Below are 24,085 nucleotides of genomic sequence, written 5' to 3'. Positions count from 1 at the left end.
ACAACTAAGGAAGCCTCCCGAAACTTTTGTTTCGGCTCTAGCTGAACACACATTCTTTTATCCTGAACATTTTATACAATTTGATGAGGCTACAGCTATTTCTAATGATAGAGGTTTTTCTCAGTGGGCGAGGGAGGCTATAGAAATTAAAAAACATATATTTGCTAATATTTCAATAAATAGAGACACAGGGAATTTAAATATTGACCCAATTTATGATATTCTTTTAAAAAATGAACCAATAGTCGATGGGGGAATTAAAATTTTATACAATCACCAGGGGACAAGATTACCCACTAGACCAAAAAGAGTTGCTTCAATGTTAGCTTACAAAAGGATTATTTCGCAACAGAATAATTAACTAAGTTTCAATTTTCATACATTTTCTTCAGTTGCTCTTTGATTCTCATTGAAGTAACTCGCATAGCTGCTTTTTTCTACGTGGATAAGTAGCGACAATTGTATTTATTATATTTGGTGGTGGTTTTTATTTGTTTTTAGATTAGTTTTCTTTTAATTTTCTATCTTGTGCTGAAGACGCCTTGTTTTATACAGGCGAAATATCCGCGTTGTTTTAGTCTTTTAATTTTACTGGCCGTCGTCTCGTTTGAAGTTTTCTTTTTTAGAGTTTTATCTCTCTTGATTGTTTATTGTCATGTCTGGCCAGTTCGGCTTAAGAACTTTTATTTAGTTTTTCATTTTATTCTAGTTTCTTATTTTCTTTTTTGTTTTTGTTTATTTAGTCTTTTGTCTAGTTATTTAATATTTCATTTTATTCTAGTTTTTTATTTAGTTTTTTGTATATTTAGTCTTTTACTTAGTAAATTAGTCTTTCCTTTTCTTCTAGTTTTTTATTTAGTTTTTATTTTACTTAGTCATAGTCTTCAATTTTTGTTATGTAGTTTTTCATTTTATTATAGTTTTAGTGTTTTATTTATTTAGTATTTTGTTAAGTTATTTAGTCTTTCATTTTATTCTAGTTTTTTATTTAGTTTTTATTTTACCTAGTTTTAGTCTTCAATTTTTGTTATATAGTTTTTCATTTTATTATAGTTTTAGTTTCTTTATTTATTTAGTCTTTTGTTTAGTTTTTTAGTCTTTTATTTTATTCTAGTGTTTTATTTAGTTTTATTTTACTTAGTTTTAGCCTTTTATTCTAGTTATCTAGTCTTTCATTTTATTCTAGTTTTTCTTGTATTTACGTTCATTTGTTTTATTTAGTCACTTTTTAACCGCTCAAGTGAGGTGATTCTTCACTATGTTCTTTTGAGCTTCGTTTCTTAGGTTGCACTAAGGCTGAGTGGAGGTTTCGGCCGAAATATTTGCATTTTCGGCGTTTCTTTTACTATCAGTAAATCAACTCGTTTTCCTCCGACTTCTTTTTTTTGTCATGCACGGGCAATGTAGTCTTGAAAATTATGTTGGATTTGCTATTGTTCTTTACTTTTCTCTCTCTTACATTTTTTTTTCTCAATACAAGTTCTGGTCAACAATATTCAGGCAAAAGTGCCAAATGTTTACCTAAATTACCAAATTAACATAAAATATCATAAGACTTTCAAAACGTAGGTATCAATGCTTAACCACCCTCAACTTACAAAGAGAAATGGCGGGTAGTAATACTATTAAAAAGGCACTGCACTGTAGCGGTTCTAGCCTCTCTTGCGCCCGGATCAAAAGCCTGAGGCAAAAGTCCCTCCGCTGCATCCCAAAAAACTCAGGCAAAATTTTCACATAATTTTTATTCGTTTACGAAACTCTAATTTATTAACAATTTTTACATATATTCAAATCTGACTTTCCTTACTATAGCCTTTTCAAAATTACAAATTATCTCGTAATGGGGATGAATATATTGGAAAAAATGAGAATTTCGGATTCAATTTGCTTATCCTTACTCCCAAATACGTCCTCTACTTTATTTTAATAAAATTTAAAAAATTACAAAATTGTTATAGCCGTTAAATCTTTTATCTGAAATTTAGCGCCCCAAAAGTTTCTTCACGTGGGGCAAGTGCCCCCTCTCTCATCTCTCTAAAACCGCCTCTGGCATTGCAGCACCGAGCCGCCAGAAGCCAGCAGAGCTACCTATATTAGGTTCCCCTTTGTCCCAATCTCTTCAAGGCTTCCCTCTTTATTCCTTCCTATGGAACTTTTAAGGAATGCAATAGAGACAAAATAAATGCACAATAGGGATAGAGAAAAATGAAAAAGCAAAAAAAAGAGAAGAAAGGGAAAAAGTGGATAAGTAGAATAGAATAATGGAGAAAACAGAAATGGAAACTAGAAATGGAATACAACAGATTTAACTCTTTAAAACGGCTTACCAGTTGAAGCTCAAGGTCTTTGATCTTCTTTTCATATCTCTTCAGCATAGCCTTGTCATTAACGACCTCATTGACTACAGGCTTATTCATGATTGTTTTTGCTCCAGTTGCAAATCTACAATAGAAACGTTTATTCGGCTAATATCTTCACTTGTTTTTTTTTTTTTAGCACATTCTCACAAGCTCTGCTTTTTTCGTCCTACTATTTAAAAAATGATTATTTTCAAGACAACTGTTCTACTACTACTACTACTCACTTCACTCAATCACGCACTTCGTTCAGTGTATCGATCTTGCTATCCTTAAGTCTTGTTATACGGAGGGAAAAAATCGAGAACGATTATAAAAAAAAGTAGCACTTCAAAATTTACAATGGAATACGAATAGGACTACAAATATCCAACCATTAAGCCTCTGAATATAATAGCTCTATTCCAGGAATCTTCATTTTGGTCTGTATTTTTGAAAAAAAAGAAGGCAAATCCGAGATGCAAATCATATACTACGGTAAAACCTACCAGAAACCAAATAAAATATCTTGCAAAATCATCTTTTTTACAAAAGTATTGCAAGGCATAATTAGGTTGTTTACCACACCTCCTCGTCGTTTTATAATATATTTAAAGCAATTTTTTCTTTTCTGCTTCATCTTGAAGGCTGCCCTAATTTCTATTTAGGTTTATAGACATGTCTATAGTCTTTATAAACGAGAGTTTATTAGCTGAATTCATGGAAGATACGTCACAAGCATGAGTATACAAACAAATAAAAGTAAAAATAGTGAATTATTGAATAAACTGAAAACACAACGAGAGGGACAAAGATTAATAAACTAACAAAATTTAATTATTTGTTATTAATTATTAATTATAATCTTTATTTATTTGTTATTAGCTTCAGCCTAAAGTGGAGGATAATAAATTTGGATCACAAAATGTTTATAATACCTAAGAGGTCAACATTGAAGTCTGTTTGCATTTGCTATAAATTACTTATGACATAGAGCTATTCGGTATTTTGAAACAAAAATAATAATAATTATTATTTAACTATCATTAATGATACTTGGGTTCTAGAAACATGCTATACATGTGGTCTGTAGCAGTCACTGCAACAACTGTAAAGTGTAGTGAATTAAAAGTTGTTAATTAGTTAAAAGTGTTGGAGGAGAAAATTGTGTCATCTTGCGGATATTAGAGGCTCTAGCAGTAAGGGATACATTAGTCTCTTTCCTATCCCTTCTCAGTAGTTCCCCCATCCCTTTTCTTTATGTGGCTTACTATTAGAGTTTTACAAAATATTAGAAAGGATACTATACGAGAAAAACGTTAGTCGATTTGGATTCTGAATAACTCTAATGAGGTAATGAAGGATCGAACCTGATTGGTTCCAAAAGATGTTTTCGAATCCCTGGGTCAAAAATTGAAAATTTAAAAAATGTTCTACAAATCGTTCATCCTTAAAGGAATAGCTGCCTCGCAGCCATTGCTATTTTAATTTATACTTTTAATACAACTAAATTATACTTTGAATCATTTCCAGTGATTGAATACGAAAAAAGAAATTTACTTGTGGAAATAAATGCAAAAAAAAAGAAAAAAAAAGAAAAAAAGCCTTTTGGGTTATGTTACTTTGTTTAACCTGACTCGCAGGTTAATCTCTTGGATGCTTTTTGTTATTAGCTTTTAAAACCTTAAATTCAGAAATACCAAATAATTGATGGCCTTTTGCTGCAATTAGTTTAATGTTTTTAATCATTATTTAATTACTTTAATCATTAGTTAAAGCGGATACCGAATGTTAATACTAGTGATAGTGTACAAAAAACACCAAAAGGATACACAAAACACAGTCGATAATTGACCTTGGAATCATACCAAAAGCTGTATCGGAACCAAAACGTCGATGTGAAATCGGGATTAGTATTAGGCTCAAGAAAAATTTTGGCATCGTTCCATTAATGCTAAAAACATGTTTTAATATAACATACGAAAACAGCAAACGGATATACAGAGCACAGCCTATAAATGACCTTGGAATCATACCAAAAACTGTATCAGAACCAAAACGTCGATTCGAAATCGGGATTAATATTAGACTCAAGAAACATTTTGGCATCGTTCCATTAATGCTAAAAACACATTTTAACACAAGAAATCAAGGTAATGAACGCGGCCTATTTTGTCGGTGAACATACATTCGTATCTTTTTTCCTTCTAAATAATTGAGTGTATTTCTGCGAAACCAGATTATAGGCTAGTTGAATCTTAGTTCAGCACAAAGGTATCGTAAGTTCAAGGTTATTACCCTTAGTTCCCACATGCTGCGATTCGTGGAAACACCTTTAATTTATAGAAAAGTAGCACAAAAAGAGTAAAAATTGCAGGCATAATGCGTAGAAATCGCAAATACCCTTACCTTTCCTTGTATAATCTGACTCTAAACACATTTGCAGCTGTTATACTTTCATTAATACAACGAAATAATCAACAAGACCCTGGAATTGGTTAGAGATCTCACAGAAATAATCTGTTTTTAATAATTCGCAAGACTTGTCATATGCGATGGAAAACTTCAACACATGCGGATCTGGGTTATTCCCACAAAATGCTGGTAAAAAATCTTTCGCAATCCGCAGAATCGCTGCGTTCTCCACAAAAAGCAGCGCGTGGAAACAAGGGTCCCAGGCAATACTATATCTCGAATGTATACGTTCAAGATTTTCATTTGAACACTCATGTCTAAGTTTTTGCATTTATTCGAAATTTAAGTTCTACTGTAAGTAAGTAAGTAAGTGTGGTGGCGCAATGGATTTGACCTTAGCTTGGTAATACAGGACCCAGAGATCGAATCACGCTGCAGGAATGCACTGGAGGGCCGACGCAGGGACCATAGTAGTCAAGAAGCGTCGTTAATTCTTAAATAAATAAAATAAGTAAGTAAGTAAGACGGCACTAGACCCTTAAGGTCCAAACCGGCGGTGCTGATCTCCGTTTCATGGCCCTTCATTCAGGAAGTGCAATAGGGGGGGGGGGGCAACCATCCTGTACTTTCGCACACCCTTCCTGCTTACTTTCCCTAAGTTTCTCCAGGTACCCATTTAGAGCTGGGTCGACTCTGGCTGAGCTTATTGAGTCGCGCCACTGACCCCGTCCCAAACTAAATAACTGATCACAATTGGGATTGAACCCATGCCCCTTGGACACAGAATTCCCACGCCAGAGCGCTAACCACTCAGCCACTGTGTGATTTCCACTGTATGATTTCAAAAATGAACATCCGATATTTTCGTTTTCGACTGGCGATAATTCAATAAGTGACGATACAGCACACCTCCGAAAACTTTTTTTTTTCGCTTACCTTAATGTAGAAAGAGTTTCATCAACCGAAGCAGGTGATATGGCACATATGATGGCTGTCATTGCGTTGCCACCCAGCGAATTGCGTAGGATATGTGTAAGTTTTGTGTCTCTGAAATTTACGTGCCTGCAAATGAAATCACCAAGTTGGTAAAAGAAAAAATATCATGGATAAGGAAAGATTAATAATTAAAGAAAAAGTAAGATCTGAGATAACACAGCCTAAATATGCAAAAAAGCAAGGAGAAAACAATATACATTAACCAAGTCTTTTTTACTATTAAATTGGTCTTTATTTAAATTGCATAGAAAGGTTGTTCTCTTCTAAGTTTAATTATGTTTCTTCGCGCTTTAGTTTTACTTATGCCTAGCACATTGAGATTGTGCTAGGCATATCTTTATGTAATGAAAACATTATTTTGCTTCATTGTTTAGAATTTAAGGTTGTCTCTCCAATTGGAAAATATGAACATAACTTATCTCTATAAATGTTAATATAAAATATGCATTTATCTCTATAAGTATTAATATATAATATATATTTATCTCCATAAATGTTACAATAAAATATATGTTTATCGCTATAAATATTAACATATTATATAAGTGTATAAAATATTATATACTTTTTATATCTCTTTAAAATTATATTAGATGTCTTTTTCTTTAGAAATTTAACTGTCTAATTTTTTAAAATTATAACTGCATAAATATATAAATATTATTTATCTACGAGTCTAAATATTATTTTGGTTCACTGCTCAAGATTTGAGATTGTCTCTCCAATTCGGCGAGTTGAATTATTTATTTTGCTGTGATTCTACTAATAAGACCATCGGTCTTGTGCATCTATTACTGCAAAAGCTTATTCAGAAAGGGGCTTAGGGGTTTGAAACCCCACCCCTAAAAAAAAAAATGTTTTTCGAACCCATAAAAACGCAACGAAATAAATATAACATTTTTGTGATGCGTTTTAACATTTTTTTTTGTAATCCCCCCCCCAAATTCTTTTTTTGTAATCACCCCCCAAAAAAATCTTTTAATACCCCCTCCCAAAAAAATCCTTATAAACCCACACCCCCCCAACCAGTAATGTATTTCCCATATGCTCAGGGATCGGCAAGTAATACTGGAGTTAAAAAAAGAAAAAAAAAATCAAACACTGTTCGAAATGGTTGCCCTCCAAAGAGGAGTAAGTTTTCCGTTTTGTGTGGGACCCTATCAAGAACAGTCTAAGCAGTCTATCAGAAGGGCATTCCGGGTACACTCAAGTCTACACTGATAAGTACCCAAAATTAAATTTTTTGTATTTACTTACAATAGACTCCCGCAATTTTTTACACGATTACTCTGCTTTCAAGACAATTTACCGGGGCTTTCTTTTCGTCTCTCAATGCTGCTGGAAAGCGACACAAAGAAGATAAGGAGATGAAGCTATGAGAAGGCGAACAAAATCTGCACAGAAAGGTGAGGTACAACGGAACAAAAGAAATGATTCAAGAGTCAGCACAGAACAAAATCTGCACAGAAAGGTGAGGTACAACGAAACAAAAGAAATGATTCAAGAGTCAGCACAGAACAAAATCTGCACAGAAAGGTGAGGTACAACGAAACAAAAGAAATGATTCAAGAGTCAGCACAGAACAAAATCTGCACAGAAAGGTGAGGTACGACGAAACAAAAAGGCATCTGATGGAAGAATTTCCGGTCGGCATTAGAAGCCAGTTGGAGATATTTTATCAACTGAATATTAGGCTGAAAAACACGATATGGGTGTAGAAACAAAAAGGCATCTGATGGGACAAATTCCAGTCGGCATTAGATGCCAGTTGGAGATATTTTATCAATTAAATGTTAAACTGAAAAAAACGATATGGGTGTAGAAATAAAAAAGCATCTGATGGGAGAATTTCCGGTCGGCATTAGATGCGAGTTGGAGATATTTTATCAACTGAATATTAAGCTGAAAAACACGACATGGGTGTAGAAACAAAAATGCATCTGATGGGACAAATTCCGGTCGACATTAGATGCCAGTTGGAGATATCTTTATCAACTGAATGTTCAACTGAAAAACATGATATCGGCGTAGAAATAAAAAAGCATCTGATGGGAGAATTTCCGGTCGGCATTAGATGCCAGTTGGGGATATTTTATCAACAGATTATTAAGCCGGATGACACAGTTAGTGATGGTAATGCCCGACAGTTTGCAAAATACATGGTATAAATATGAAACTAAACATCCCTCCTCCCTTTCCACTACCAACAAATAGTTTTGTTTTTGCATGTGGAGGTAAAAGGCGTTTGTGGTCTGGGCCTCGACTCAGTTTGGTAATAACAATAAGCTATATAGGGCTGAATTCAAATACCAAACATAGAAAGCGAATATAATTTCGTAGATGTCTTTGTCGTGATAATAATTAATGCACAGAAAAATGAAAACAATGCAGATTATAAACTCATAGGTAAGTTGTAACTTCTTAACGAAAACCTTAAATGTCTTTTAATAACATATTGAGAAAGCCCGCAGGATATTTTTCCTTTTTTTCTGAATAAAGGATAAGTCAACAGATATAAGGTGATTTTTAATTAAACAAAGAATTTGTTTAATTAGCTCTATTACTATCTACCTTAGTTCTGCCCTAGGAATGACGCATGGACGGATGATAGATAAACTTATCTGTCAACAAATGGACTAACCTCATTTTTATACGATCCTAATAAGGGCATATGCCAATTTGCCTCTCACTCACTCGGACTATCTGTCTTGGCTTTTTCTACAATTAGCCATGGCTTGATGCCTACAACTAAGTAAATTTTGAACCAAAATCAAGTAGTTGTGGACGTCAAGCCATAGCTAATTGTAGAAAAAGCCAAGACATATAGTCCGAGTGAGTGAGAGGCAAATCTGGCATAAGCCCTTATAAGCACCTTGATTTTAAAAACATATTGAGACAGCCCGACGGATATTTTTCCTTTTTTTCAAATAAAGGATGAGTCAACAGATTTAAGGTAATAGCTAATCAAACAAAACTGAAAATGCAGCGACACCTAAAACCAAGCCGAAAAAATTACCTCTCATTTTTACTCAGTTGGTCAATAACCTTTCCCAGGGCGCTGAGACTAACGTTGATGGCACACCCTTCTTTGAATCTTCCGCCGGTGGCTCCTGTTTGATTGACTTTTTCAGACCCAGCCAAATCAACTAGATTTAGATGGGAAAGTTGAATGGCGATTTCATCGCTCCCAGTCTCACAGCGACTTCTACTCTCAATAATCTGAAAAAAAAGGGTGAGTCATACTTCAGTATCGCAGAACATAGGTAAAAAGTACATGACCAAACCTTAGAGGAGATAGGATTTGGGAAGTTTTTACCTATTGAGATGGGGTACGGGGGAGGATTCTAACTCGAAAGAAGTTGATTATGAGACCACTAGTTTTCAAAATCTCTGGGAGGAAAGAAGGGAACTTCACAAACAGCAGAAAAAAAAGCTTTATAGTGTAAAAGGGTGCTGAAAAAAAAGAAACTGTACGACCTTCCACATCACGACAGGAACCGAACAAGTATTACTGCAAATAATGTAAGGTGGTTATTCGCAACAAGCCATGTATTAACGTACGAAAAATGTCGTTCAGTCCCGACTTTTAGGGCTACAATGAGACACGTTTTGAGGATGAAGAGTGACAGATTACCAAATATCCTTGTCGGCCAACCGTCTAGGGTAAATGAAAAGCAGTTCGTCCCCAAATGGGGTGGATGGATGTCACAAGGGAAGATTTAAGGGAAATGACAGCTTCTTGGGAGGATGTAAAGAGGGAGCCTTTGAATAGATCTTCATGGAAAAGGAGCGTGCGTAGCTGTGCTGGCCTCACACGGCATGATGCTGCGATGAGTTGTTAGTAGTAGTATAAATTAACGGCAAAAAAGTGTCGGCCTTAAATATTCAATGGAAGACAAAGCTGGCTTATAAGACTGGTAGTGAAATATTCTCGAATGTCACGTAATTGAAAATTACCTGTAATTAATTGTGGTAATTGCAAAAAAGCAAGGTAATTGAAAATTGACTATACTTCCATTGTCTTATAAATTTATCTTAATAAACTGTGATTAGTAACTGTGTCTCGGTTATGGTTAGACATAGACATAGACATAGACATTTTTTATTTTCATCCAAAACATATAAAATAAACAAAAAATTTACCATTAACGGCCACTCTTAAGACAAAAGAGTCCTGGTTTAGCAAGCTTTCAAAATACTATCCCCTACAAGAAAATTCTGATTTAAAAAAAAGATAAAGGAAACGTAAAGATTGTTCAAAGTCAAAAATATAATAATTTGAATTTGGCGCCAAAAACCTTTCGCAAAAGCATTTTCCGCTAGTAGCCTAGATTTACTTCCCGAGTCTAGCCGATTCTTGTCTTCTCACGAATATCAGTCTAGTAGCTTCTCACTAGTCGCATATATCAAATGCAAAGCTAAGTCAGCTTCGCTAGCCGGTCCACGAATAGCACCATACACCACAACTGTTATTCAACTTAACACAAAAAACGTTAGCCTACAACGGATAGCAGATAGTAGGATAGCGGAGCTCGTGGGTCTACATCAAAATATTATGTTCCTGCCCGATGTCATTTACAGAGTAAAATGTCACCAGAGTAAAACCTCTCAAATCTGGCACGCCAACCTTCCAACATCTAAAGATACATTTTTAGAGGGAGGTAGGATGGGCAGCAAAAGAAATCAATATATGAAAAAATACATGAAATAAAAATATAAAAAGTAAATATAAAAACATATGAAATATATAAAACCTTAAAAATAAAGAAATTTCGAATATACACCAAACAATATAGACTGAAATCATTGCAAAAGTTACATTGGCTGAAGTCTGGAGGCTTTTTACGAACAAAAATTTTATTTAGTCAAAAGATCAGGCTAAATAACGAATTTAAATGATTTTTAATATAATTCCCGGTGCAAAGCATCAGAGATATATCTCAACTTTTGTTTTAGCTTTTTCCGTCATGTCAGTAAGCCTGTCATCCTTATTCCTAAATAGACATTTGAGTTTTGTAATTCCACATAATTCTATTAAGTCTATAAAAGTTGCAGGTGCAGAGATTTTTTTTTTCTTTGTTGCATAGTAAAAAGGAATAAAAATAATCCAAAATTAGTAGGTATATTGCTTAGAAAAGGCTAATGGATTTTCTTTTAAGGCCTTGGTAATGGAAAACATCAGTATTCATTGTATAATATCTTTTAAAAGTTTTACTATTATTTATTTTTTTTACGCACACTATACAATAATATTAAACGTAATGTAGCCTACAAAGATAAAGGAGAAAAAGCAAAAATATAATAGGAAGAAAAACTAACAACTGAAGAACCTAAAAGGGCGGTGATGTGGGGAGACAGTATCGCAAGCTGTGCTGCAAACTTTGTGTGCGGTGATACTAATTTTACTGTAATAGCAGGAACACGAAATTTTGTAATAATAATCTGATTTTTGTCCAACGCGGAAGAAACCACAAAGAATTACAAATCATTATTTTTTTAAATAATTTGACTCCCAATTCTTTCCTTTTGGGTGATTTTTAGATCTTTGCAGAAGTACCTTTTTCGATAAAAAAAAATTAGGATATTAACAAAAAAAGACGGAAATTCTATAACTTGATTTGAAACATCAATAAAAAAAGACAAAATCCCCCATCCCCCAAAAAAATCCAAACAAATGTAGCCTACTAGTCCAATAACCGAGGGAAACCTATATACAAGAGATACTTACGATTCTGAATATAGTGTGCGACCGAGAACTCCTCTCGTTCATGTTTGTGCACGCTATGTGACGGAGTTTTTCACCCTTTTTCATAACGTCTATAACCTATGAACAGAAACAATTAATAGAAGAAAAAAGAGCTAAAAAACAGCATAATTAAATTTTAAAAAAAATGGCAACTGGCGATACTGGGAATAAATCGTTCTTAGTCTTGAAAATTATCATTATTAAGACACATATTATTATATATGTAATAAAATTCACTCATCAGAAAAGCATAGGGTCATTGTTGAAGACAAAAAGTAACAGCTCAAAAAAAAAGAAAAAAAAAAAGAAAAGAAAAAAGAAAAATCGGCGTGCCTTGTTTACCTCTCATTCCAGACAATCTAATGATAATCCTATGCCAATTTTAAATTCTTGATCAACTTGCCCAGGACTCTAGGCAGGCATGACTTATTAAAAGATAACAAACAAGTATTAGTCCAATAAGAGAGGTAAGCTCACTCCCGCTATTACCCGTGCAATTTAACAAAACACTTGGAAAACTATAGGTTCTATGAATATATTAGCTCTATGACTATCTATCTACCTTAGTTCTACTGCCCTAGGAGTGAAGCATGGCGGACAATAGATAGATATATCAATGAATTGAATTGAACTATCTGTCTTGGCTTTTTCTACAATTAGCCATGACTTGATGCCCACAATTATTCCATTTTAATTCAAATTAATGTGTTAATAAATTGAATAAAACATTCTCTGTCTGACACAAAAAGTATGTCCGAGTGCACCTTTAGTTTTATTGTGATGAAGCATCAACCCCAAGCAATCTCAATCATCAAAAACACTTCCACAATTCATTCCCCAGACATCATTCTTCTCAGATTCCCGAGTGAAAACGGGCACGTAACCTAAACAAAATGTATCTTCTTCCATACTGTCACACACAGAAGCATAAGAAAAGGGCTCCAACGCTACCATATTTTTTTTTATTAATTTGAGCTAAAGAACTAGACTTATGTTTAGCAGTCTTCGTGAATAGGCCTTATCTTCTCCCTTCAAAGTACTAGTAACAAGAATCAACTAAAAGTGAATCCATTAAATTGGCACAGATTCCCGTCAAGTGTAGGGTTCGACTTCTTAACTAGTCAAAGAGAAGGGTTGTCCTTGTATTGTAAACAATCATTTGACTTTCCAGATTTACGTGAAACAGGCACGAATTCTCGGAAGCTCTATGTTCAATCCTCCCTGCCTTGGAATTTAAAGTCTTTAGTTTCATACTTTCCATTAGTCTGCATACAATTCGCCACCAACTTCATGCTATTTCGACAAATTTGTGCTTTGATACTTTTCAAAACCATTCTTCATTTCGCCCCTATTAATATAGTCGGTCTGTGCCCGGCGTTCTGAACTTTTGCCCGAAAGTCCATTAGTTACCCAACTGACAGTGAGCTCATCCCAGCAAATAATAACGAGCTCCTCTGCAACTCCTCTCTATTTGAAGCTTCAGTCATTACTCCCTCTCACAAAACTCCACCTCCTTTAAATATTTTTACTACCAATTCCTATCACCATTGAAGACATCCTACATTTCGGTTGACACCTGTTTGTATTGCCACGAATCACAATTTTCCCCCATTGTAAATCGTACAATTATCATTTATCTGTAAAAGATAGCCTAACCATTTTGACTTCTCCATTATAGATGAGCCGCAGAATGATGGAATGAGCCACGTTTTTGTGCAGTTTTTTGTATGATGTGTAGTCACTCAAGCCAGTCCTAATCTAAAAAAACTTCCAAGAAGAACATCTGGCATTTCTTCTCTTTTTTTCCAATGAAGTTTATGAACAAAATCAAGCAAAAAAAAAAAAAAAAAAAAAGAACAGGACTTCAATCTTCCCTCTGATAAAACATATCTGGCAATATATAGCATACAGACGCAAATACACAAATAAGATCCTCTCCACTGAGGCCCACGATTCCAACTACTAAAATTCTATCGTTTTTTCCCTTTTGTAAAAGACTAATATGTACTGAAAACATCAACTTTCAACTTGAAAACAAATCAGTCCTTCATCTACTTTCAAACTGCTCAAGCAAGGTCGTATCCAGTTTTTTTTTCTGGGGGGGGGGGGTACGAAACGATTTTTTCGAGGGGGTCACAAGAGGATTGGGGGGGGGGTACAAAAAACTTTAAAAACACGTCAAAAATATTTAAAAATATTAAAATATTTAAAAATAACAAAAATATACAAATTTGTTATTTTTTCTTTAGTCGGACAATCATTTCAAGGAGGGATTCGAACCCCCTAAGCATCTCCCTTCTGGATACGGCCTTGTGCTCAATTTTCAGGAGCATACTTAAGAACTGTCATTACACTGCTTCTAGAATCTAGGCCTTATTGCTAAGACTTTTCACCTTGTTCTTCCAAACGTCTCAATTTTCTAAAATGAGGCACCCTTCACCATCTCCTCTTTCTAAATCTTCACTGTATCTACCTTCCTTACTATTAGTATTACTACCTATGCAAGAACAGTTATTACCACTATTATTTGTAAACCTTGATTATCCTGTGATATAATTTTTTTTTTTGTTATGACAAGTAAAAACACACCGCGCAAAATACAGATCTCTTTCAGTAAAAGGCAAATGACGCTATAGTTTTAAAATGCTCAGGGGACTGGAGCCCTACGTCGTTTTGTCGCAACAAATTTTTCTTTACATACTTGAAGATAACTTCGAAGACCAAACTGCCTTTCCATGACGAAAATATAATAGTTCAAAATAGGGATGAAACCTTTTAATTGACAGTGAAACAAATAGATTTTTTTAAGTGGATATTTCGGACACATATACAGGGTCCATCATCACCAGTATATTTGTAGTTTTAAGCATATCGAAAAGAGGAAAAATACATACACTATCAGGAGTGGAGCACATTTCTTCTGATAGCTCCTTAATGACAACTTCGTTGTGAGTATCACTTACTTTGAGTCGAGTGGAGCCTGTCAGCAAGTCAGTTATCTGCTCTTGATAGATCTCAATGAACGAAACTCTGAAAGCAACGTGGAAAGATTAACATCTTGAGCGCACAAATAGCAATTTACAGAAACAAAAATAGTAATTTTGAATCTTTCACCCCCCCCCCCTAACCTCACTAAAAAAAACAACTGGAAATACCTTATTTTGGGGCATTTTCACAGAGAAATGCTGTTTTTTGGAAATTTCAATCATTATTTTAACGGGCAAATTGGCTACCCTCCCCTCACTACTGAGATACTGAAATACCCAGATACTGAAAAAACATTTTTTCCCTCTTCCCAATTTTGGTGAATTAGCGCTTTAGCCCCTTCCTCACTTGGGAATCCTTTCTTTTTGGCCTACCAGGCAGCGTCTTTTGATTTACTGGGGTTCGGAAATGAGGTCATCTTTCTCTGCGGTAAATAGTATCCCCAAGTTGGTGTCGTATCTACTGTTCCATTTTTGGTTTATTGTGGTGACATCATTCTTATATGACGCCCATGATTTCTACCTTGAAAAACCGAGAAATTGACCAAGTTTAAACCAAGAAAACTTGGAAACTAACCATTAAAAAAGTCACTAGACTTTCACTGCAAGAAAATTAATTTTATGAATTAAGTTAATTAATTGAATTAATTTTTTTGAAAGTTAAATTAAATTAATTTAACAACTCAAGGGTCATAGTTAATTAATCTTGTAAAAATCAATGAATGGGTAAAAACGTGGATAAATTGGCAAAACCATCAAAAAGTAACCTATTATATATTTTCTTACTTGAAAATGTGCAAATTGCACTACGGAACACGTAAGTTTTAGCCTGAAATGCAAAGTTCTCCGATCGGCTCTCAACAACGCTAATAAATGAATGCTCAAACTCCGTTTAGCTTTGTTTCCCTTAATATTAATGGTACAAAAGACAAGGATCTACTGATAAGTGAGCTACTTGAAAATGATATTGTGTTTCTACAGGAGCACCTTCTCTCTAAATTGAATGTTGATAGCCTAAAGCGTTCTCGGACCCATTATACCTTCTTGAGAACCGCCCAAAAAACCCGTGGAAGACCATCAGGAGGTCCGGCCATCTATTTCAGACACAAGACTCAGCCGATATTATTGCAATGCGACGCTAACATCTTAGCAATAAAATGTGGTGATACCGCATTTATAAACATTTATTTCCCCTGTAATAAAAAGACTGTGCAGTCATTGTCTAGTTTTTCACAAGCATGTAATCGCCTACGAACACTACTTAGCGACCTTTTAAAACAAAATACCAAATGGGTTCTCAACGGCGACATGAACACTGACTTATTATCTAATTCCGACCGATCTGAAATCTTTCTCGATTCACTACCTGGAGGATTCCATCTTGCTGATAAAGATCTCCTATTTACTTATATTCACAATCGTGGTGGTCTTACTTCCAACCTTGATCATGTAATTGTGTCAGATTCAACTCTACTTTCATCAATAGTTCATGTGGAAGACTTTAAAATCGACGACGATCATTTACCAATCACGTGCCAACTATCTTGCTCCATGGCGACCTCTGTGCAACGTAACTCTCCCAAGTGGTTCTCAAAGTTAAATTGGGAAAATACCAATGTTCCACTTTATGTATTGACATTGTCCCAGTTATTATCATCTATTAAAGTGCCTTTCCACTTATTGCAAACATCTGTATCTACAACTTCAACTCGGATAGATATAAACTCGTATTATCAGCAAATAGTGTTCTGTCTAAAGTCTGCCGCTAAAACAGCTGTACCCTCCGAGTGCGTGCGAACGGGTACTCGCAATCCCTTTTGGAAATTTGATCCTAAAGTGAAGATAGCTAAACAAAAAGCTAAGTTCTGGCTCCGTATGTGGATAGCCTGTAATCGTCCTTCTTCTCGTTCAGTACATCAAATAAAACAGAAAACCAAACGAGAGTACAAATATTCCCTGCGTAGAGCGAGACTGAATGCCTGGGATGGTCCTTGTGACAAGAAATCCTGGGATCGTGTTATAAACAGTGTTAAGTGTTCACCTCCAATTAATTCGTCTCTTCGGCTATGTGACTTCGTTTCTCATTATAAAAACATTTTGCTTTCGTTTAATATTTATCTCCAAAATCATTTTACAAAGCTTGTCAACTGAATCCTCCCAATTCATATCAACCAATCTCAAGTGTTGTCGGTAAAATCTGGTGTTATACTCCGAGCTCTTATGCAAGTGAATAAGTCTGAGTCTCTCGATAGTGATGGTCTTTGCTTCAAGTTTTTTGCTTATGATTGTCCTGAACTACTGAAGCATTTGCAATTATTGTTCCAGATGTGTTTGGCACAGTCCGTTGTGCCAGATAGTTTTTTGTCCGGCTGTATATCTCCCATAGTCAAGAGGGGTAAGGACCCCAGTGCTTGCTCTAATTATCGTCCTATCACTGTGTCTTGTTTTGTTAGTAAGCTACTTGAATATGTACTGCTACCGGCCATTAACTCCAAGTGCAATTTTACACCCTTCCAGCTTGGTTTTAGAAAAGGCATGGGCTGTTTTCAAGGTCACCATATTGTGGGTCGGCTAATGAAACAAGCTGTTGCTCAAAAAAGTCACCTGTATTGTTTGACTGTTGACATATCTAGTGCTTTTGATAATGTAATTCATTCAAATGCTTTGTTTTCTCTAGCAGCCTCGGGTGTTAACCTTTCTATTGTTTCCGTGCTTAAGTATTGGTATGCTAATTCTTCAGTTAGGGTGAAGTGGAATGGTACGGTAGGGGAGTATATTCCTGTTAAAAAAGGCGTTAGGCAAGGTGCCGTGTTATCCCCAAGCATTTTTAAATGTGTTTTTGCTTCGTGTCTCCAACGTCTTCAACCGTCAATTTTTTACAATGATAATTTAGGCATTAGTCACGTTGCATATGCTGATGATGTTCTGCTTCTTAGCCGGACGAAAAATAGTCTAATTACCAACTTCTAACGGCTTTCAGCCGCACTATCCACGGTAGGCCTTTCAGTTAATGCCTCCAAATGTGAGTTTTTGTGTCTTGGGAGTCCTCCACCAGCATCACCTCTTTGCTTGGGTTCTTCAACTATACCATGTTCAGCAAGTATTAAATGGTTGGGTCTCTCTTTTTCCACGTCACTTTCGTCTACTTGCTCCGCTATTGCGTCCAGCGTGCTGATAAGTATGCGGGTTGGATACGCGAAAATTTCACCAAATCGTGGTCGGTATAATGGACTATGCCGTCTTTATTCTAGTTTTTGTGCCCCTGCTGTTTTTTATCTTTCTGGTTTTGCTTTCCTCCTTCGCAAGAAGGATACAAAGAAAATACGCTCAGGATATTTTAAGTATTGCAAGTATTTGCTGCGTCTGCCTCGGTGGTATCGGAATCATACAGTCGTCTCTAAACTTGACATCGTTGATGCGCCCTCGCGACTGAAACATTTATCTAAAGATATATGTCTTAAAACTCGGCAAATGATCGGTGTTTTTGACCCTCTTTGGCCATTTTTTGAATGGAGGTAATTTATTTATGTTGTATGTTGTTATGCTGCTATGTTATTTATGTTGTTATGTTTTTTGTCTTGTTTTTTCTTTTTTTGTGTGTTTACTCCACAGTTTAATGTACTTTGTGGGTTATAAATAAATTATTATTATATTGTATGGTCCCTCCCAAATACTTAATTATAATCTATAAAGAACTGTTTCCTCCTTTTCAGTTCAAAAATTTTGTTCCATCTTCTTTCATATAAATTGCGCCTATTTTCTATATAGCTAAATATAAAAAAGATTGTGACAATTTTCTACATAGCAAAATATAAAAAGATAAAGATTGTAAGAAATACCAGAAGATAGGTAAACGTGATAGAAGATAGGTAAGGACCCCTTCTCAGAAAAAGAACGATTACTTTTAAGTTTGACAATATAAGGAAGGGGCAGATCCAAAGGGGTGCTGGAGGACCCCCCCCCCAAGACTTCTCTGGCACCCTCATTTTGTTTTTTCTCTTTTTTAACTTTTTAAAATGAAACTTGTCAATTATTGGTCCCTAATCACATTGCCAACCCCCCCTCCCAAGACTTTACTCTAAACATACATTTGATATTAGGGGTATGATTTTTATCCTCCAGGGGGTGAAGAGTGAAATTCTGATGACAAATATAAGTAGATAAAATATTATGGGATACATAAGCAAACGTAAGCCTATTTGTAATAATATTGGCTACCCTCTCAGACAATTTTTTAACCTTTTGGGGTTAAAAACAAACTCTAATTATCGTTTGTTTGTTATAATAAATTTTTCTTTCTCTGTCCAGGACATACAGGCCTTCAAAAGTTAAAAACAACAAAGATATTTAAAAGATGGGAGATTTAATCCCAAAAAGATTGCTTACATTTTGAAAATCTTCTTTGAACCTACAACTTTTTTTTAAATTCAGTCTCCTTATAAACAGCACTTATTGGAAGAGAATGTTAAAAAGCATGCCGCTTATTGTTAAGAATGTCAAAAAGAGTCCCTTGGTTATTTTTGCCCATTTCAGAGATTTTATAGTAAAAAATAAATTGTAAGACATGCTGTAACTCTTACTTCGATGTTGTTCTTTTAACATGAGCACCACCAAGGATATCCTGGGAAGGGGGAGGCATGGTATTACCAGGAGCTTTATTCTTACCGAAATTTCAATGGGAATGTTTCTCATTTTCCAAGGTTCTATGCCTTCTTGCTTCTAATGAGTTAGACATTGATTGAACCCCCCTCCCCAGCCTCTGTGTATTATAGGATCGTAGCACTGAATGATTGCCTCAAAGAGCGATGTAAATTATATAGTACTTACCTGAGCAAGTACTCCCGGTCGGGATTACTTTCAATAGCCTCAAATATCTCGTTTACAACGAGTTCCAGGACCCCTCGTTCGGTTTTGCTACCCATCATAGTGTGGGTTTTACCTGAAAAAGAAGATTGTAACAGAATATAAAATTAATGACAAATGGAATAACTGCTGGGTCAGGTTTAGCCTTTAAGAAAAGATACACTTGGGTCATTGCAAAAGGAATAACTTTCATCGGACCACTATTTTGGTTTGATTATTTTGTTAATTGTATTTATTATATTATAATAATTTATTGGATTTATTTACTGCGGTTGCTATTTCCCTATAAACTGTGGTTTAAATATTACTGATAATTTTAAAGCTGAGGTATATCATATTCTTTTCAACTGAATTTATGCTAAAGCAAAAGATAAAACTGTTATGTAAACATAGGTTTTTAACGATTCGTTGTGAAGTACCAAGGACAGTGAAAATGAATTTTTATTATTTGAATTGGTTAAATGGTGAACCATATACGTCTTAAGAGATCAGGAAAAACAGAGAATTCAACTTTTAATGAACAACACCTCTTATGCAGTTCTCCAGTTTTGGTAACAGCAGGCATCCAATTCATGAATAAAAAAATCAGCCAAAAATATAAGTTAAAAACATATGGTAACACTAGTATCGTCAATTGGGGAGGGGACTATATGCACCCTCTTAGATTTGGAAATATCTTTTTTGACCGAGTATATTTATTGAATATATTTTTTTATATATTTTCATTGAGAAAGAAGCAACAAATTTATCCCCCTAGATTTTGAAAATATATTTTACCCCCGCCTAAATTCTCGTGAATTGACACCGCTGGGTGCCAAATAGCTTAAGAAGAAGTAACTTTCCTTTAATGGTATTATTGTCTTTGATAATGCACAGATTGTTAACGTTTAATTACTAGGGATGAAAGGCGACGTCAAAGTTATTTCAGTTTTGCTTATGACCTGAAAAACTAATTAACTTAAAACAGCCTCAAGAAAATCTTAGAAACTCATGGTTGTCCGGTACAAATAGACCATAGATGGGTAAAAGGGGCATACATAGAAAAAAAAATTTTTTTTTATCTTTGATACTTTAACTTTAGCACTGTTTGAGTCACAAAAAAAATTCTCATCTTACCTTTCAATTTCTATTTCCTTTTTCACAAATGGCTTATTAAAACTTAAGACATATCAACAATAACAAAAGGATGTACATTAACACACTTCTGTGTTACTACTGCGCCGTATGTTCCCTTAAGAATGGGTGAACCTTTTTAAACATTTGATTTCAATTATATAAAGACTTCCAGAGATCTTTTGTTCTTTTTTTTAATATGACTATTTTCTGAGTGCAAGTTTTGTCTGTTTTCCTAATTTAGAATAATAATTACTATTTTTTTATTTGCATATTTAGAGTTTACCGGCTTTAAAAAAAATTGTATATTTTAGTTGTTAATTCCACTTACATCTTTCTATTCCTTTTTTGATAAAGGTTTGCAGAGGCGAAGCCGAAATATTCAGGCCTTTTTCAGTTTATATTATTTGTTATCTCCATTACAATTTTTACGCTTATATACTATATTTACATTTTATTTGTGATACTCAAGATTATTTGTTTGTATAATCCAAATTTTAATGGCCATTTTTAAAATTTTGTGTGCCCCTCAGAAGTGAACTTACCAATCTTTCATATGCTATATTATATCCAGATAATTTTTACAGCATTCAAATTTAAATTAATCATTAAATTAAATTTAAATTAAATTCAAATTTACTTCATAAGTATTATAGAACATTTAGTTTGCTTTGTTTTAAATCTAGCTACCAAAATGATTTTTTTTTTTCTCATACTGTCTCGTTTTCTGGACAATTACAATTACCAAAGAAAATATATTTCGCTGCCAAACTCTTGGTTAGAACGTAATACGTGATGGGTACATTTTTTTTTCAAATGGTAGCCAGATGGCATAAAAATGCAGCTGCACAATAAGTGGCTACTGCTGAAATAGCTGATAAACTAGGGTTACCACGCTTTGAAACCTCCAGGGTATGGCAACTATAAGTGTTGGAAAATTAAGTTATGAAATCAAAACTTCGAAGAAAGTTTTCGCATAAGCATAGAACCTTAACAAAAAATAACTATAAACATAATAAATTTAGTACTAACGTAATACAATCATAATAAAAACTGAAAAGAATAGAATAAATAAGGAATTGAATCAACCAAAATAGAGCGAAGTCAAAACTTCGACGAATATTTACGTACCAGCGTGAAGTTTTTTTAGTATGGAAGACAAAGTAAAAAACTAAGAGAAATAGAATAAAAAAGGAATCAAATCAAATAATAAAAAAGATGCTCGATCAAACTTCTAAAATAATTAAAAGGTAAAAAGCAAAAAAAAATTTTGCTTAGAAACAAATGAAGCTTAAAGACACTACTTAAGAAGCGAAATTAGCTTCTGTAGATTTGAACATACAAAATACAGGTGCAGTTTCAGGTGGATCATTCTAATACAGCAGTTAAGACATATTCACAAATATTATTTTGCTAATAGCGGTATAAAGGCTAACGCTGACTTTGACCCGATCATAGAATTTTATGATTGGCTAAAAAAATTGATTGGCTAAAATTAACAGTAGCTAAATCTCGACACTGGTAAATACTTCATTGTGAGAGGATACTTACCAGAGGATGTTTGACCATAAGCAAAGATTGTGGCATTAAATCCATTGACAGCCGAATCTACTAAAGGCTTAGTGACCTTCTCGTAAACATCCCTGTTTGTGGCCTTCATATCGAACACATGATCTGCAAAATTGATAACATGATAATTACAAACCGACTGAATACATAAGTATATACTTATATTAATAATAATAATTTATTTATAACCCACTGCATAAAACAATGTGAGGATAGTGGAGTAAAAAGAGAGAAAACAAAATAAACATCATAAAAGAAAACAACACATAGGTACAACAAAATCAAAAGAACAAACGGATGAGAACAAAGGCACAACACAATAAGTACACCAAAATCAACAAGGAAAAGGGTCAACAAAACAAACGGATGAGCCCGTGATATGGGGTAAGCCGTCGATATGCTTGTGCCGATCACTTATCATGAAGCTCCTGCAGTTTTGCGGTTATATCGGGAGCTTTATATTTTCGGATTATTCTCCGATTTCGATACGATAGAGGTAGATAAAGCAGATATTTATAGTATTTATGGTAATATCTACATAGTTTACATAAGTCACTCTTTTTCAGTAGAATGAAGGTCTCAGAAAGAAGTACAGGGTGATCACTTGCCCAGTAAATAATTTTAAACGTTACAGATTCCTTTAGGAGAAACGATAAGATACGTTCATTTGCAATAGAGTTCTACTCGATGAAGGTTCAGGAAAGGCAACTTCGAAACAATATGGAAGTGATCTGGAATATCACACACCAAGGCATAGCTCCAAAGAATTTTTGGCATATTCTTCAAGTGCAGCTTTGACCTCAGTCGTTTTCTTCTTAAGAGCTTTGGCTATTCACAGTAACAAAAACACCCCTATGAGAGCCGTAGTGAAATAGCCTATAGCTCTTGTGACGGTTCTTTGATTTAATTTTTAATATACGTGACAGCCAGACGGGGTAACGGACAAAATTTGCTAGAGCCGTATCTCCAATTTTTAATTTAATCATCTTGATAATAGATATATTTGATAAAAACTAAGTTTTTCTGATGAAAGTAAAGAGCGAAGCTGAAACTTAAAACGAACAAAATTACTGTTTCACGGTTTATGCAATATATTTTTGAAAAATTGTTTCAAAAAAACTGGCTCGTGATATTTCTTTATATTTACAGAATTCTGAAAACTAGCACTTTACTGAAACCACAAAATTGGCACGACAAAATAGAAATTGAAACAGGAAAACTCTAAAGTGGTCTACAGAAAATAAAAGAGTAACTTATAAAGCTCTCAATAGTCTTTTACCAGCCATGAAATCAAAAATTCTACGATACGATTTTAACTCTAACAACTCTCTAAAAACTCAAGAGAGCTTAATTTTCAAAAATGTGTTGCATAAATTTTCAATAATTTTTGTTCATTATAGGCTCCAACCTGGCACTTTACTTTCATCAGAAACTGTCATTTTTTTTTAATAATTATTTTGTATATTTTTAGGATGTAAAAGTGTTGACAATAAGCCTTATAAAAGATTTTTTCCGACTTAGACGAAGAAAATGGCGAAAATAACATGAGTTTTTGGCATTCGCAAAATAACAAGAGCAGTAACTATAAACTAAAGCATTTTATAAAAACGGTTCCTTTATACTAATTGATTTTTTTAAATCCCAGCTTTATTGCATGATAGATATCTAAGACAACAAAGTAGCCTAGATCTCAAAATCTTATTACCACTCGATGCACCTTTTAAATGCTTCATTATAAATCTATAAAAAGCACGCTGAAAAGATCAATAGCTATCAATTAATCCTCTAAACGTATCACTATAATGTTACCTGTGTTTTACTTCTCTTGGTGGGAATGGAGGGGAGGGGGTTCCCGTTCTCCCTAGTTTTGCCCCAGCCTATATTCTGAAATATACCTTTTTAAAGGTTTTCTCGGAAAAGTCCTTTTTTGGGCATTTTCAGACAAAATGAAAAAAAGCACATTTTTATGTCATACGGTGACGTTATCAATTCGACTTTATTAGATATCAAAATTGGCTTTTAAATAAGCCCTAAAACAGCTCTCTATCATTGCATTTGCCTCC

At 34.3% G+C, this 24,085-nt stretch overlaps 1 protein-coding gene across 2 annotated transcripts; it reads right to left on the bottom strand.

The window, feature by feature from the left end:
* Window positions 1-773: 773 nt before the first annotated feature.
* On the bottom strand, window positions 774-22,227 carry LOC136043248 (centromere-associated protein E-like). Of its 2 annotated transcripts, none has more exons than XM_065728180.1 (7): window positions 22,005-22,227; window positions 19,305-19,416; window positions 14,388-14,523; window positions 11,476-11,571; window positions 8,764-8,957; window positions 5,688-5,813; window positions 774-2,442 (listed from the first exon to the last, which is right to left on the bottom strand). In XM_065728180.1, the coding sequence occupies exons 1-7, from the start codon at window positions 22,111-22,113 to the stop codon at window positions 2,145-2,147; spliced, it is 1,071 nt and encodes a 356-aa protein (XP_065584252.1). In that variant the 5' UTR covers window positions 22,114-22,227; the 3' UTR covers window positions 774-2,144. The 2 variants fall into 2 exon arrangements, with proteins under 2 accessions (XP_065584252.1, XP_065584251.1); XM_065728179.1 differs by having other exon boundaries at window positions 775-2,442; window positions 8,764-8,966; window positions 22,005-22,226.
* Window positions 22,228-24,085: the final 1,858 nt, after the last annotated feature.

Source organism: Artemia franciscana, unplaced genomic scaffold (assembly GCF_032884065.1).
Source record: "Artemia franciscana unplaced genomic scaffold, ASM3288406v1 Scaffold_3918, whole genome shotgun sequence".
In the NCBI taxonomy this organism is placed as follows: domain Eukaryota; kingdom Metazoa; phylum Arthropoda; class Branchiopoda; order Anostraca; family Artemiidae; genus Artemia; species Artemia franciscana.
This window is presented reverse-complemented; position numbering and strand designations above follow the sequence as displayed.